Source organism: Dioscorea cayenensis, chromosome 4, assembly GCF_009730915.1.
Source record: "Dioscorea cayenensis subsp. rotundata cultivar TDr96_F1 chromosome 4, TDr96_F1_v2_PseudoChromosome.rev07_lg8_w22 25.fasta, whole genome shotgun sequence".
Lineage (NCBI taxonomy): Eukaryota > Viridiplantae > Streptophyta > Magnoliopsida > Dioscoreales > Dioscoreaceae > Dioscorea > Dioscorea cayenensis.
This window is the reverse complement of record NC_052474.1, coordinates 6,153,042-6,165,446: the sequence shown is the minus strand read 5'-3', so window position 1 is coordinate 6,165,446 and position 12,405 is coordinate 6,153,042. Positions and strand designations below refer to the sequence as shown.

Below are 12,405 nucleotides of genomic sequence, written 5' to 3'. Positions count from 1 at the left end.
AAATATTTAATTATAATTTAAAACATGATATATATACACACACAAGTTGACTCTTTTGAAAGAAGTAGTCTGTGTGCAAGTTAAAACATAATTTATAAATAATTACTATAAAGTATTCAACTATATACAATACTTAATCCTGCTTTAGTGTCAAGAATTTCTTTTTAATCATCTTCTTTAATATTCACTGATAAGGGGTTTTTGAAAAAAACTAATCAGTAATATCCAACTAATTCATTAAGTTTTTGACAAAAATAAAAATTATGAACTATGATGGATGTTGATACTATTATGAAATTAATTAACCCACAAGATAGATGTAAGACATTAAACAAATTCATTTATTAAAAATAAATTAAAATAAATATTTTAAAAAATAAGGAACTGTTTTACAAGTATAGGAAACCATGGGCGGTGATACATGTAGACAAGGAAGCCAATATTCTACGTAAACAGATGCCTTGCTACTCTGGAAGATATACAAGATCAAGTTAAGGTTCTAATTTTATTATTTTATTATTTAATAAAATCATAACAAATGAAACAAGCTGTTACACACACAAATAATTCTCCCAAAAATCTGATAATTACATTTCTTTTCGTTTGGTTCGATGGGGAGGGGGAGTTAGGAAGGGTGAAGGTTGTTTGGTTGGGGGAGTGAGGAGGAGGAGTTTGGAGGGGTATTTCACTAGTCTAAACCCTCGATATCCCACCCTCCAAATCAGGTCTTTTGGAGGGTGGGATTATTAAAACAAATTTTAATGTTTAAATCTTTTACGAAAAAGCCAAAAGTATCCTTTTATCAATTTGAAAAAATTATGATAATATCTTTTTAAATCTAATTTCATAATAATAATAATAATAATAATTATTATTATTTGTCTTATTTTTTAATGTGTCAATTGAAGATTAATAATAATATTTTTTTAAATAATAATAATAATATAAGAATGATAAACAAATATAAAAAATTGAGTTATACAAATAATATTATTACTAATATTAATCTTAATTTTAATATTAACAAAGTTGATACAAAATAATCTTTTAGATATGTATAAAAAAATATCATGATCAATTTTATATAAAAAAGACAAATTAGTAAAATACACATCAGATCTCTCCTCACTCCTCCTCACTCCTCCTCACCCCTTCTTCTAACCAAACAAAAAAAATAGATTAACCGTCCACACCCCTCCATTGAACCAAACATAAAATTTTTTCAAACCCTCCATATTCCTCCCCTCCTTCCCCCTCACCCCTCCCCTACTGAACCAAACGAAAGAAATGTTTGCGTCAGTGCATTTCTTATATTTATATATTTTGAACAACATTAATCGAAAAGGAATTTATATGAGTTTTAGTTTCACAAGTATGAATAGGTAATTTTATAGTTATAACTTATAAAGGCATATGTCTGTTTACGGAAGAATAGAGAGCAGGATGCGTGCATTAAAAAAAATCAAATTTATTTCGAGCTACTTATTCATGCATACTATTTCTCTAAAAATTATAATTATATATCTATGATTTATTTCGAGCTATTTATTCATGCATGGTATTTCTCTAAAAATTATATATATATACACTAACCCAATTAATTGAAGTTGTAGGGATTAGGTTTATTTCATCAATTGAAATTTTAAATTCAAATCCTTATACTTACAAGAAAAAAAAAATATTTATTGAGAAAGATCTATTTTTTATTAAAAGCCACTATGACTAATCTGTTGTTAGCTCTTTTTTCCACGATACACTGGGTTTGTTGGAGTGTTATGATTTCTGTCTTTTTTTAATGGTGTATTATACTGATTTTCTATGTTACCATGCTTCACTTTTAACAGATTATTTTTGTTGTATTTTATTTTTATTATATCTGCTCTATGTTTAGTTTGATGTAATAATATATATATATATATATATTTTTTTTTAAAAAAAATCTTTCTGTTATAAAGCTTCGAGTACTAATGACCCAAACAATATACATGGTGAAAGTCTCCGCGCCCAAGTGGGACCCACAAATGACACCATCATTTCTCCCAAATGTGCTCACTACTTCAAATTCCACACCAACTTCTTCTTCTTCTTCTTCTTCTTCTTCTTCTTCACCTATAAAACTTCCTCCTCCCAAACCCTAACATAAATTTTTCCTTATTTTGAAGATCAAAATAATAATAATAATAACAAGGGAAAAAAAAAGACATGGTTGAAGAGTTGGAAGAGTGTGAAGTTCTCTGGCCACATGAGATGATGATCAAGTGTCATGACAACACCACACCTCTTGATCAAGATATCATTTCTCATGCCAAATTATCAGCTCATGAAGAGAACAACAAGAACAAGAAGGAGAAGAAGGAATGTTCAATGCCAATGGAGATACAAAGAGGTCATTCATGGTCTCACGGTGCTTATATACATAAGTTTGATAATGATAATGAAGACGATGAAGATGATGATTATAATGATTATGATGATGATAAGGGGAAAGTGCCGCCGCATGTCGTCGTGGCCCGGAGGTTTACCGACAGGATGGTGTACTCAGTGTGCACCGGAAATGGTAGAACTCTCAAAGGCCGTGATCTTAGAAACGTTAGGGATTCCATTCTTAGGATGACAGGCTTCCTTGAGAGATAATTAGTTGTAGTAGTAGTAGTAGAAGAAGAAGAAGAAGAAGAAGAAGGGTATTTTTGTCTTTTGGTCATTGGCTTATTGAGATGTTTGTATGCATTATTGGATGTATTAGTTTTTTGTATTATTATTATTTTATTTATGAATATATATTTTTTTATTGTATTATGTACATGATTTGGATATGAGTGATGTAATCATCAAAACAACAAGCATTACTTTGAAGGTTTTGTTTGAACACAACTTTAAACTTGGATTTGGTTTTGGCATTGTTTGACAAGGAAGAGAGTTTTCTTGTAATGATGTTTTAATTGATTAAATTAATTAAGAGGTTGGGGTAAATGGATAAGTTTGATGTGTTTGTGTTTGACTCTAAGAATAATATTTTTTTAATTGTTTCATTAGTTATTCAAATATAGCTCTAATCCTTTGAATGGTAATTTTAGTGGGGGAAAAGATACAAAGTTTTTAGATTATATAAACTATAAATTTGTAATTTTTCCAATGCATTTCCGTACATATCCTTCTTTGTAAACATGTCTCACCAGGAGACACAAGAATTTTTTTAATAATTAACACTTACGTGTCTTATTTAAACTTTTCTTAAATTTGTTATAAAACAACTAAAACAACTCATTCAACTCCTCATTGTTAATTGTTTTATAAGAAATAAATAATTCTGTGTTATGTCTCTATGTTTGAGGGATCATTCTCCATTTATTTTTTTAATCTCATTTTTAAATTTAATAGTTTATGCAAGTATTATGAATTCCTTACCACAACACACCATTAGATAAATTGTCTATGATGGATTTTTCCGGTCAAATAAAATTTATGATTTTGAATTACATGCTATATATATTAAATAAATTTATTTTATAATTAATTTTTCAGCAAAAATAAATCACATCAAAATACGATAAAATCGTTGTATTTGTAACATAATAAGTTTGAAAATATCTTTTTTAAAGAATTTATAAGTTCTACAAAGATAAGAACAAATGACTTTCTTTCATATTTCACTTTCAATCTAAAATCTATTTAAGTAGTTAATTATCGCATAAGAAAGAAATTAAGTCCACACAATCACCTTTTATTTTATTAAGAAAGAAAAAAGGACCAAGTTCTTGGCTACCAAACATCATCTACTTAGTCCCTATCACTTGCACGCTTTTAATCAAACACTTAACATTATATCCCATAAAAAGAAGGGAATCCACTAACTGAAGTGAATCAAGCTTTCCAAACTCTCCTTGCTCCTTCCCCAATGAGTTTTCCAAACCCTAACCCTAAAAAAGGATAACCCTGCCTTCTCCTCCTTGAACTCCCATCCTACCCTCATCAAAATTCTCCACATGTATATCCATAACCTCCATTGAATTCTTCATCTTTTACTCCTCATTTTGAACAATTAGATGTTGACATTCTCCATATTCAATTTTCACAAATAACCTTTTTTTCTAAGAACAAAAAAATAAAAATTATATAAAAAACATATACATATGTATAGCATAGTTATTGCTATAATAGCTTAGCAGCAAGGCATTTGATTTTTATAGTAATAAACAAATAAATAAATACATAATAAAAAACAAACAATATGTATATATACCTAGTTGATATACATTATATCATGACAGTCCCAACAGTCATCGATCACAAAATACTTGTATACGCACAATTATACACTTTAGCAAGAGAATACCTGTGCAAATTCCCCTGATAACAATAACAAGAAGAAATGAAATAGAGCAATTTATTCTTCACAGTTGTTTTAATAGAGAGGAAAGAATATTAGCAAAGAAGTGATGATCTTCAACAAAGATATATGAACCAGCCCCTCAGTATGTACAACTTAAGCCATCCCTCTAACAACAAAGGCAGCAGTAGTATAGAAAGTTATCTGAGCAGAGACTGATGAAGGCTTTGCCTACTTAATTAATTCCCTCCCTGCTCAAACAACGAATATGTCTAACTGTATAGTACCATGTATTCCAAATACAAATACTCACCTAATGCTGTTCTTTTTCCGTATTGCTTTGCGCTTTGTTTAGTCACTCCCTAACTCTACAGCTTCTCACAAACTCATTAGAGTAGTTGATGTGTCTTTGCCACAATGATCGTAATTCTGGGAATCCAATTTCGAGCCATGGTTTTCGTGGCCCGCTGAAATGTATGACCGCTGAGGTTTGTAGCAGTTCGAGTTCAGGCATTCTTCGTCCCAATCCTGATAAATGCCATGAAGGATCAATTTGATGCACTTGGCCATTAAAGGCGATCAAACCAGGTGGTCGAGGTCCTGCTCGCCATAAATGAAAACCAGATTCTCGGTTCTGCAAAACAATAGTAACAGATTTATCGACACCATCGTTGTAAGATATGTATCTCATTATCTCATTTGAAATATGGAGTATAGTATCTCTTGCCTGCTTTAGCCATTGTTGATATGTTCGTGTGATATTGCTTCTTTTCCATGCTTGAAGATCAAACACATTCATGCCACTCAACCAGGCACATTTTTGCTTTTCTGATCCTAAAGTTGATGATGATAAGATTGGGTTTGAAAAATTCAAGTAATCCTCATATTTCTTGCCCATGCAATGGTGGTACCCATCATCCACAACCTCTCCTGCAATAACTGCGCCATTGACATGACCATTTAGATCAAGGTCCCATAATGATTGCAAGTCTTGCTGGACAACAACATCATCATCCAGAAAGATAACCTTGTTGAGCTTCGGAAATAACTGTTTGATAACAATCATGATTAATAGTAAATTCATACTTGAAGCAGCTTTTGAATAACTCAAATATATGAGGTAACTTACCTCTGGGAGGTGAATTCTTAGGTAATTCAAAAGTGAAAAGGCACTTGGGTTTAGAGCTTCGAGCCGTTTATACTCTTCATTTGCTCCACTGTACTGATGATGAGCAAGTGAGCTCCAGTGGATTTCTTCTATTGTCTCCATCACCAATGCATTCACATCGGCAGGCCAGTCGAATTGGTGCAGGCCCTTCACCTCAACGACTGCAGGAAAAATGGGGTTGAGGGCAAACCAGCAGTGCATAGCAGAGTAGGTCTTCTTATCGGTGACAATGTGAAATACCAAATTTTCTGGGTTGGCGGAGCTCGTCAAGGTGGAGGAAATTACCACTGAAGCTGCAAGAATATTGTCACTTAAGAGAGCTATGTGGATATAGGAACCATCAGTCAGGCGAGATGCATATTCAGGTGGTGGTAGAGAAGATCTGGCTAGTGAATTAATGGTGTATTCTTCTGCCAGCAGCAGGGTAAGACAGTGCATGCTCTTTGGGATGCCGATGGATGCCAAATGCCGATAAATCAGCCCCTGAAGCTTTGAAGATTTCATATTTTGCTCCATCTTCATGAGCTGTTTTGCAATTCGGATATCATATTTGACTTGTGCTATACTTGCTCTAAATCAGTAAACATTTCTTACACAGTTGTTAAAAAAAAAAAACACTTCTTTTGAATGCTTGGAAGACCCAAAATAAAAATTCTTGAACCTTAGTACACATGGTACACTGAATTTTGATGGTAATATGGTTAAATAGCCATCATGCAAACCAGAATGCCTAAAAGTAATTGGCAAATCATGTCTTGATTATTTAAAATTCAAATCCCTAATTACCAGTGCAAATTTATGCAGTGTAAAGGATTTAGTTTTAACAACCCAAACTTCATCTTAGTTCCTCCATGTTATCATTGATAAAAGCCAATACTCTGATAGCTAATCTTGACAATTGAAACATATATCAAAAAGAGAGTGTTTACCAGTATATTTCCTCCACAATTATTAAAGACGCCCAATAGCCATAAAAGGTCAACCTAAAAAGGGTGATCAATAGATGCATTTTTCAATCAACTTCTCGTCAAAAAATGACAAAACTTCAAGTTTATAAAATCCCTAAAGTTTGATGAAATCTAATCATGGAGAACAAAACCATTGCATCTTTAAGGCAAAGAAACAGTAAATGGTAGTTCACTAGCAAGATTCACGGAGGTAATGATGGCACACAGTTTGGGTAGCATCCGAACCTCAAAGGACAACTTTTCTGTGGACCCAACCTACCACTAGATCAGGAACATGAGGAACCTCGGGTTCTTGTCCAATATGACAAACAGATAAACAAACCAACTGTCCAAGTGGGATGATGTTATCCATTTGTGGGCAGTGACAGGAATCTCAACACCATCACACAACAGCAACAGATCTACACTACCTCAGTTAGTCCAATTGGGCATATGACATGAAATAAAACAAGCTTTAAGAATTATGCTCTTGGGCACTTATGCTCAACAGCTAGATGGCAAATCTGGGTCCACTGGCATCATAATAAGTGCATGTGTTTGTGTGTGCTCTTTGGACTTGAGCCTTATCACCTACGGCAAACTAGAGATTCTCCTCCAATCAAAAGGACAAGAACTGAATATAGAGTAACATAAATGTTAGTGAGATTTCTTTCAAAAAATTATTAAGTCTTCAAAAATATGACACAGAACCTTCATGGAAATTAAATCAACATAACTGAGATAGTTTATGGAAAAAAATATTTTTGGTAATAAAAAACTATTTTTTAAAAATAAAATTTGATGACTTGTAACACATTATACACCAATAACTTCTAGCTTATGAAAACTTGCATATATATATATATATATATATTTTTGAATCGACTCAATTCTTTGGATCGATGGTCCATTTCCCAAAGAAGCATTTAAAACTAAGCAGGCATATTTCGTAAAGAGAGAACACCAACGAGCACATAAAAATGAAAACCGAAAGAAAATAACAAGAATACTAAACCAAATTTTATCAAAAAGAAGACTAAACCACAACCAGCATTGAAACCAAAAAGATAAGAAAACTAAAAGAGCTCACCATGGCCTTGGTCTTGCGAATGAAGGCCCTGACATCCATGTTTTGGTTATAGTTCGAAGTGGAGGCAGCCATCTCAGCAATCAACCCCTCCAACGTATCCGGTGCAGAGTCCACCGCCTTCTGGTCCACCACCACCGGCCCCATCCCATTCTCATCCATGAATGCCATTCTCAGCTCCTTCACGAGCTCCTGCTCAAGTTGTCGCAAGCGCATGTCACTCAGGCAAACAAACAAACACCTTCACGACAACACTAAACTCTTTTTAACAGAAGAGAACGATACCAAAATTCAGCAAAACAAAACTTATAAATTATTTTGTTTTGCATTTTTCACGTCATATATAGCAATGTCAACGCAATAAACTTGAAGGGTAATTTAGTCAATTAAATATAATTATCACACAATTAAATAATAATTATCAACAGTTTTATATCGAAAATATTAAAATAAAACTAGCAAAAGCAGAAGGCAAACTAAACATGTGACTTGCTTCACCTAAAAATAAAAATAAATAAATAAATAAACAAATAAATTCGCGTAATAATGACGTCATTATCGTATCAGCTGCAAAGATGATATATGAAAAGTCGAAAAAAACCCTGCTCGAAATAGGATAGTACTCGAAGACTGAATAGCACATCGGAAGGGCATTTTAGTCAATGCAACAGTCCTCACCATCGATGGATCTCCAGCTCTGAAGAAGCGCGGCCCAAGCTTCCATCTCAAGCAACCTGCAAAATTATTCATAAAACCCCCCCAAATTTCATTTAAATTCCATCAAATCCAAGAGAAATAGAGAGAGAGAGAGAGAGAGAGAGAGAGAGAGAGAGAGAGAGAGGACCAATGGAGGGGCAGAAGGAAGCGCCGGCATCGAGGGCGAGGAAGGCGGCTCGAATGAAGAAGAAAGGGAGGAGAACGCCAGCGACAAGCACCGTCGGAAGCACCGAGCGGTAAGAGTATCGCCTCGCAGTCGTTCGATCCTTCGGCTTCATCACCTCCGCCGTGAAGCAGAGATGCATCTCACGCTCGATCCACCGATTTCCGCCTCTTCTTCCTCCCCACCATTCCTGGTACGCTCCCCCCAAACCCTAACCCTTGTTTTCGATCCAATTCCTCCAAATCTATGCTTTTCGTTTCGCGAAAGAGAGAGAGAGAGAGAGAGAGAGAGAGAGAGATTGAAGACGAGGGAATGAGAACAGTGGTGGTGGTGTGGAATTAGTAGTATGAGGAGGGAGGGAGTGAGTGTAAAATTACGGGATTAGCCCTGGATATTGGGAGGAATTACGGAGGCAACCACCGACAAATAGTGAAAGGGACAGGGGTGTATATGTGATTAGGCGAGACTCAAAAAGGTCCAACTAATTATTGCGCTCATTGATTGCGGAGTGGTTTATAGGGACATGAAAAAGGAACCTTATTTAAAGGACATCATATGGTAAAGAAGCGGTTTCCATTTATTTGGGTACGTTCTTGAGTACGTTTTATTAGTCCATTTACTACCTGGTTAGATCTTACCTAAATAATAACCCCAAAATGGTTCTGGAGTCTGGACGGTTAGTATTATTAAAAAAAAACAAAAAAAACAAAAAAGGATTTTTATTAGAAATAATGTTAGAGTAATGTTAGATAGGTTTTCCGAAGTGAGTTGGCATCCATATCAGCATCACATCATTTTTTTTTATATATTTTTTTAAAAAAAATTAATTTATACTTATTATCTAAGTCTTAAATTTAAACATTTAATCGTGAAAATTAAACTTATAAATGATAAACCAAAAACCTCCGTCCTACAAACTAAATTAGAAATCACAAACCCCTAATTTCGTAGGATTTTGTGATTTCCAATTTAGAGTTTAAGGCATAGGATTTAGGGTTTAGTATTTATTATTTAGGATTTAAGTTTATAGATTTTTATGGTATAGATTTTGTAGTATTTGGGTTTAAGATTTTAAATATAGTTTTATAATTCTTTTTTAAAAATTTTAAGAATTTAAGGATTTCTAAGGTTTAAAATTGAAGTTTATATATTAAAAAATAATGAAATGAATGAGGATGTGGATGACAAGTTGATTATCCACGTCATTCAGAAAATCTATCTAATAAATTTTTTTAGTAAAAATAGCATCACTTATGTTAACATGAGAAAGAATGAAACTTAAAAAAAATCTAAAATATTATTTAGATAAAAACCAATGTTGTCAGACCCGGACCGGCCCGGCCGGTTCAACAGGAAAACCGGGAAAACCCGGGAACCGGCCATGTGGTCGGCCCGAGTATACCCCATTGAAACATGTATGGAAAAATCCGATGTTAACCCGGTGACCCGGGCGGTTCAACCGGGAACTGGTTCACCCGGCCGGGTCAATCAGGTCACAATATTAGAGTTTTTTTTACAATATTTAATAATTTATTATTATTTTCTCATTAAAAACTACAAAATCATGTATATTTATTAATATTATTTTTTAATTTATAATCAATAAATGGAATTACAATATATATATATATCATAAACATACCAACAAAAAAATTAGCATTTAAAAATAAATTTATTAATATGTTATGTAAATACTAAATACTTTCTAAAATTTAATTTATTAAAAAAATAAAACAATAAATGAGTGTAATTTTATCATAAAATATAAAAATAAAATATTCTAACTAAATAAAAAATATAAGAAAATTTAAAACAAAACAAAATCTGAATTGAAATTGGGTAAGTTACATAATTTATTGATAAAATGTATCATCCATATAAAAAATAAGAATTAGTAAATTAAATTTCTTATCTATTCTGACAAAATCAACCAATAAACAAACAAATAAATAAAAAATACCAAGAGAAGTTCAATAATTATATATTAATATATTAAATTTGTAAATGTTTAAAAAAAATTAAAAATAAATGACATAATTAGAAAACACTAGTGCATATAAGGTCATTTATCAATTTAAATATCAAATCTGAGTAATTTTTTATATTATAATTATAGTTTTAATATTATATTTGTTCATTATTAATTATTATAGTATTTTTTTTTATATTTTATTATTGACCCCGGTTCGACCCGGTCGAACCCATTGACCCCTGACCCTTGGTCTTAACCGGGTCAATGCCCGGGCCGGGTCTGACAACCTTGATAAAAACAAGGTTGTTTTTTAAAGATGATGTTTTAAAAAATTTAGAAATTTATTCTCAAATAATTCTAGTTTTTTTTAAAATTCACCAATCACCATGTTGATTTTTTTTTCTTAGTCACGTATCATGATGGTTGTGGATTATTTTTTTATAAATCTATAGAAGAAATTCTTTTGAGAAATATATTAAGTTATGTCAAATTAAGTATTATATTCATTATATTAATTATTAAATATTCTTAAATCTAATTGCATTGTGCAATTAAAAATTAAATAAAAATAAAATAAAATATATCTTTACGAGAATTCAATTAAATAGTTTTTTTTATTTAAAAAGCTAATGTTTATTTAAGCTTATACTTTAGCAATGGCAAAGTATTCCATGTAGACATGTAATTTTAATTCAATTTTGTAAAAGCTAGTTTTTAGAGAATTTCTTGTTTCATACCAAATTGTTGCAAAAGTTTTATATATATATATATATATATATATATATATATATATATATATATATATATATATATATAAATTACTTCCTTTTGTATATCATATTTTTAAATGAAATTTTAGTGTGAGAAAAATTGGTACACCAAAATAAATTTAGAAAACATAACATAATATTAAATTAATTATAGATGATCTTCAAGTAATTACATGGAAAAACATAATAAACACGTATTCAGTAATATATTTATTTGATGAAAATAAAATATAAAAAATTTCTGAAAAATCTGCAAATACAGATGAAACAATACTGCATATATGCTTTTATAGATGCCCATTAACAATCTAGTATCATTGTTTAATTTACATAATGGAGTATCAATTGATTTACCAAGATTAAACCAAGACAAGTAATTTTAGGAAAAAGCTTTACAGATATTTTTGTATTAAAAAATTAAAAAGAAAGGAAACGTAAGAGGCCACGACATGGTTCATCAGTGCTAGCTCATTAATATATCATATATATATATATATATTTATTTTGTTGGTTTGTTTTTTAAATTTTTTATTTTTTTTTATTTGAGAAAAGGATATGGTATGAAAGGGAGCGACAAGCAGCTTTCATAAGTCATGCCTTTAGTTGTTCAACCCTCTTTTTCATTCATGCTTTATCCACTCCATCAACCCACTCCAATTCTCATTTTCACCCAATCATAATTTGACATGTCAGCATATAACAATTTATATATATCTTATATGGAGAAGGAATGTGATTAGTACACTGTTAATTATGTTTGGATAATATTTAATTAATAGTGCAATATCTACTTTGCTCTTTCATATCTATATCTATATATATATATTGTGTCAAAATCATTTTTTATATGACACAAAGTTTCTGAGTAAATTAATGATTGTTGAGGGGTTGGGAATTGTTTAGCATAGCTAGTTTTAGAACCTATGATTTTTTTTTAATAATTAGAACCTATTATTAATGGAGGAGTTTGAACAAAATTTGCTCAGATTTAAAGTTTACAAAGCTTTTGTGTTAGGTTTTGTAATTGAATATAAAATACTGTAAACTTTAAAATGTGAGGAAGAAAATAAGTTGAAATGGTCCGAGATGATACATTGTTACTTGAATTAATAATTTTTTTTTTACGGAAGAGTGATGAAAGACGTAAAATACTAAAACAAATTCGAAGCTTTATTTTTTTATTTTTTATTTTTAACAAATACAATTTGTGTATATACAATTAGGGGTTTGTGTATAAGAGGCCATAAAAATCCA

General features: G+C 31.4%; 2 protein-coding genes across 5 annotated transcripts; one reads left to right on the top strand and one right to left on the bottom strand.

The window, feature by feature from the left end:
• The first annotated feature begins 2,167 nt into the window (after positions 1–2,167).
• On the top strand, positions 2,168–2,711 carry LOC120259523. The gene has a single exon (XM_039267140.1). It carries the CDS (start codon positions 2,203–2,205, stop codon positions 2,632–2,634), a length of 432 nt encoding a protein of 143 aa, XP_039123074.1. The 5' UTR covers positions 2,168–2,202; the 3' UTR covers positions 2,635–2,711.
• Positions 2,712–4,280: 1,569 nt separating this feature from the next.
• LOC120258832 (probable galacturonosyltransferase 15) lies at positions 4,281–8,726 on the bottom strand. Of its 4 annotated transcripts, none has more exons than XM_039266265.1 (6): positions 8,374–8,726; positions 8,208–8,263; positions 7,533–7,721; positions 5,457–6,020; positions 5,055–5,375; positions 4,281–4,961 (listed from the first exon to the last, which is right to left on the bottom strand). In XM_039266265.1, the coding sequence occupies exons 1-6, from the start codon at positions 8,549–8,551 to the stop codon at positions 4,683–4,685; spliced, it is 1,587 nt and encodes a 528-aa protein (XP_039122199.1). In that variant the 5' UTR covers positions 8,552–8,726; the 3' UTR covers positions 4,281–4,682. The 4 variants fall into 4 exon arrangements, with proteins under 4 accessions (XP_039122199.1, XP_039122201.1, XP_039122202.1 ...); XM_039266267.1 differs by having other exon boundaries at positions 7,533–7,770; positions 8,374–8,454; XM_039266268.1 differs by lacking the exon at positions 8,374–8,726 and having other exon boundaries at positions 8,153–8,260.
• Positions 8,727–12,405: the final 3,679 nt, after the last annotated feature.

Coding starts and splice junctions, on each gene's coding strand:
- LOC120259523 (XM_039267140.1), top strand. CDS start 2,203: ATGGTTGAAGAGTTGGAAGAGTGTGAAGTTCTCTGGCCACATGAGATG.
- LOC120258832 (XM_039266265.1), bottom strand. CDS start 8,551: ATGCATCTCTGCTTCACGGCGGAGGTGATGAAGCCGAAGGATCGAACG. Junction 7,722..8,207: donor GAGCTGGAGATCCATCGATG/GTGAGGACTGTT, acceptor CAACTTGAGCAG/GAGCTCGTGAAGGAGCTGAG. Junction 4,962..5,054: donor ATCAACAATGGCTAAAGCAG/GCAAGAGATACT, acceptor ATTGTTTTGCAG/AACCGAGAATCTGGTTTTCA.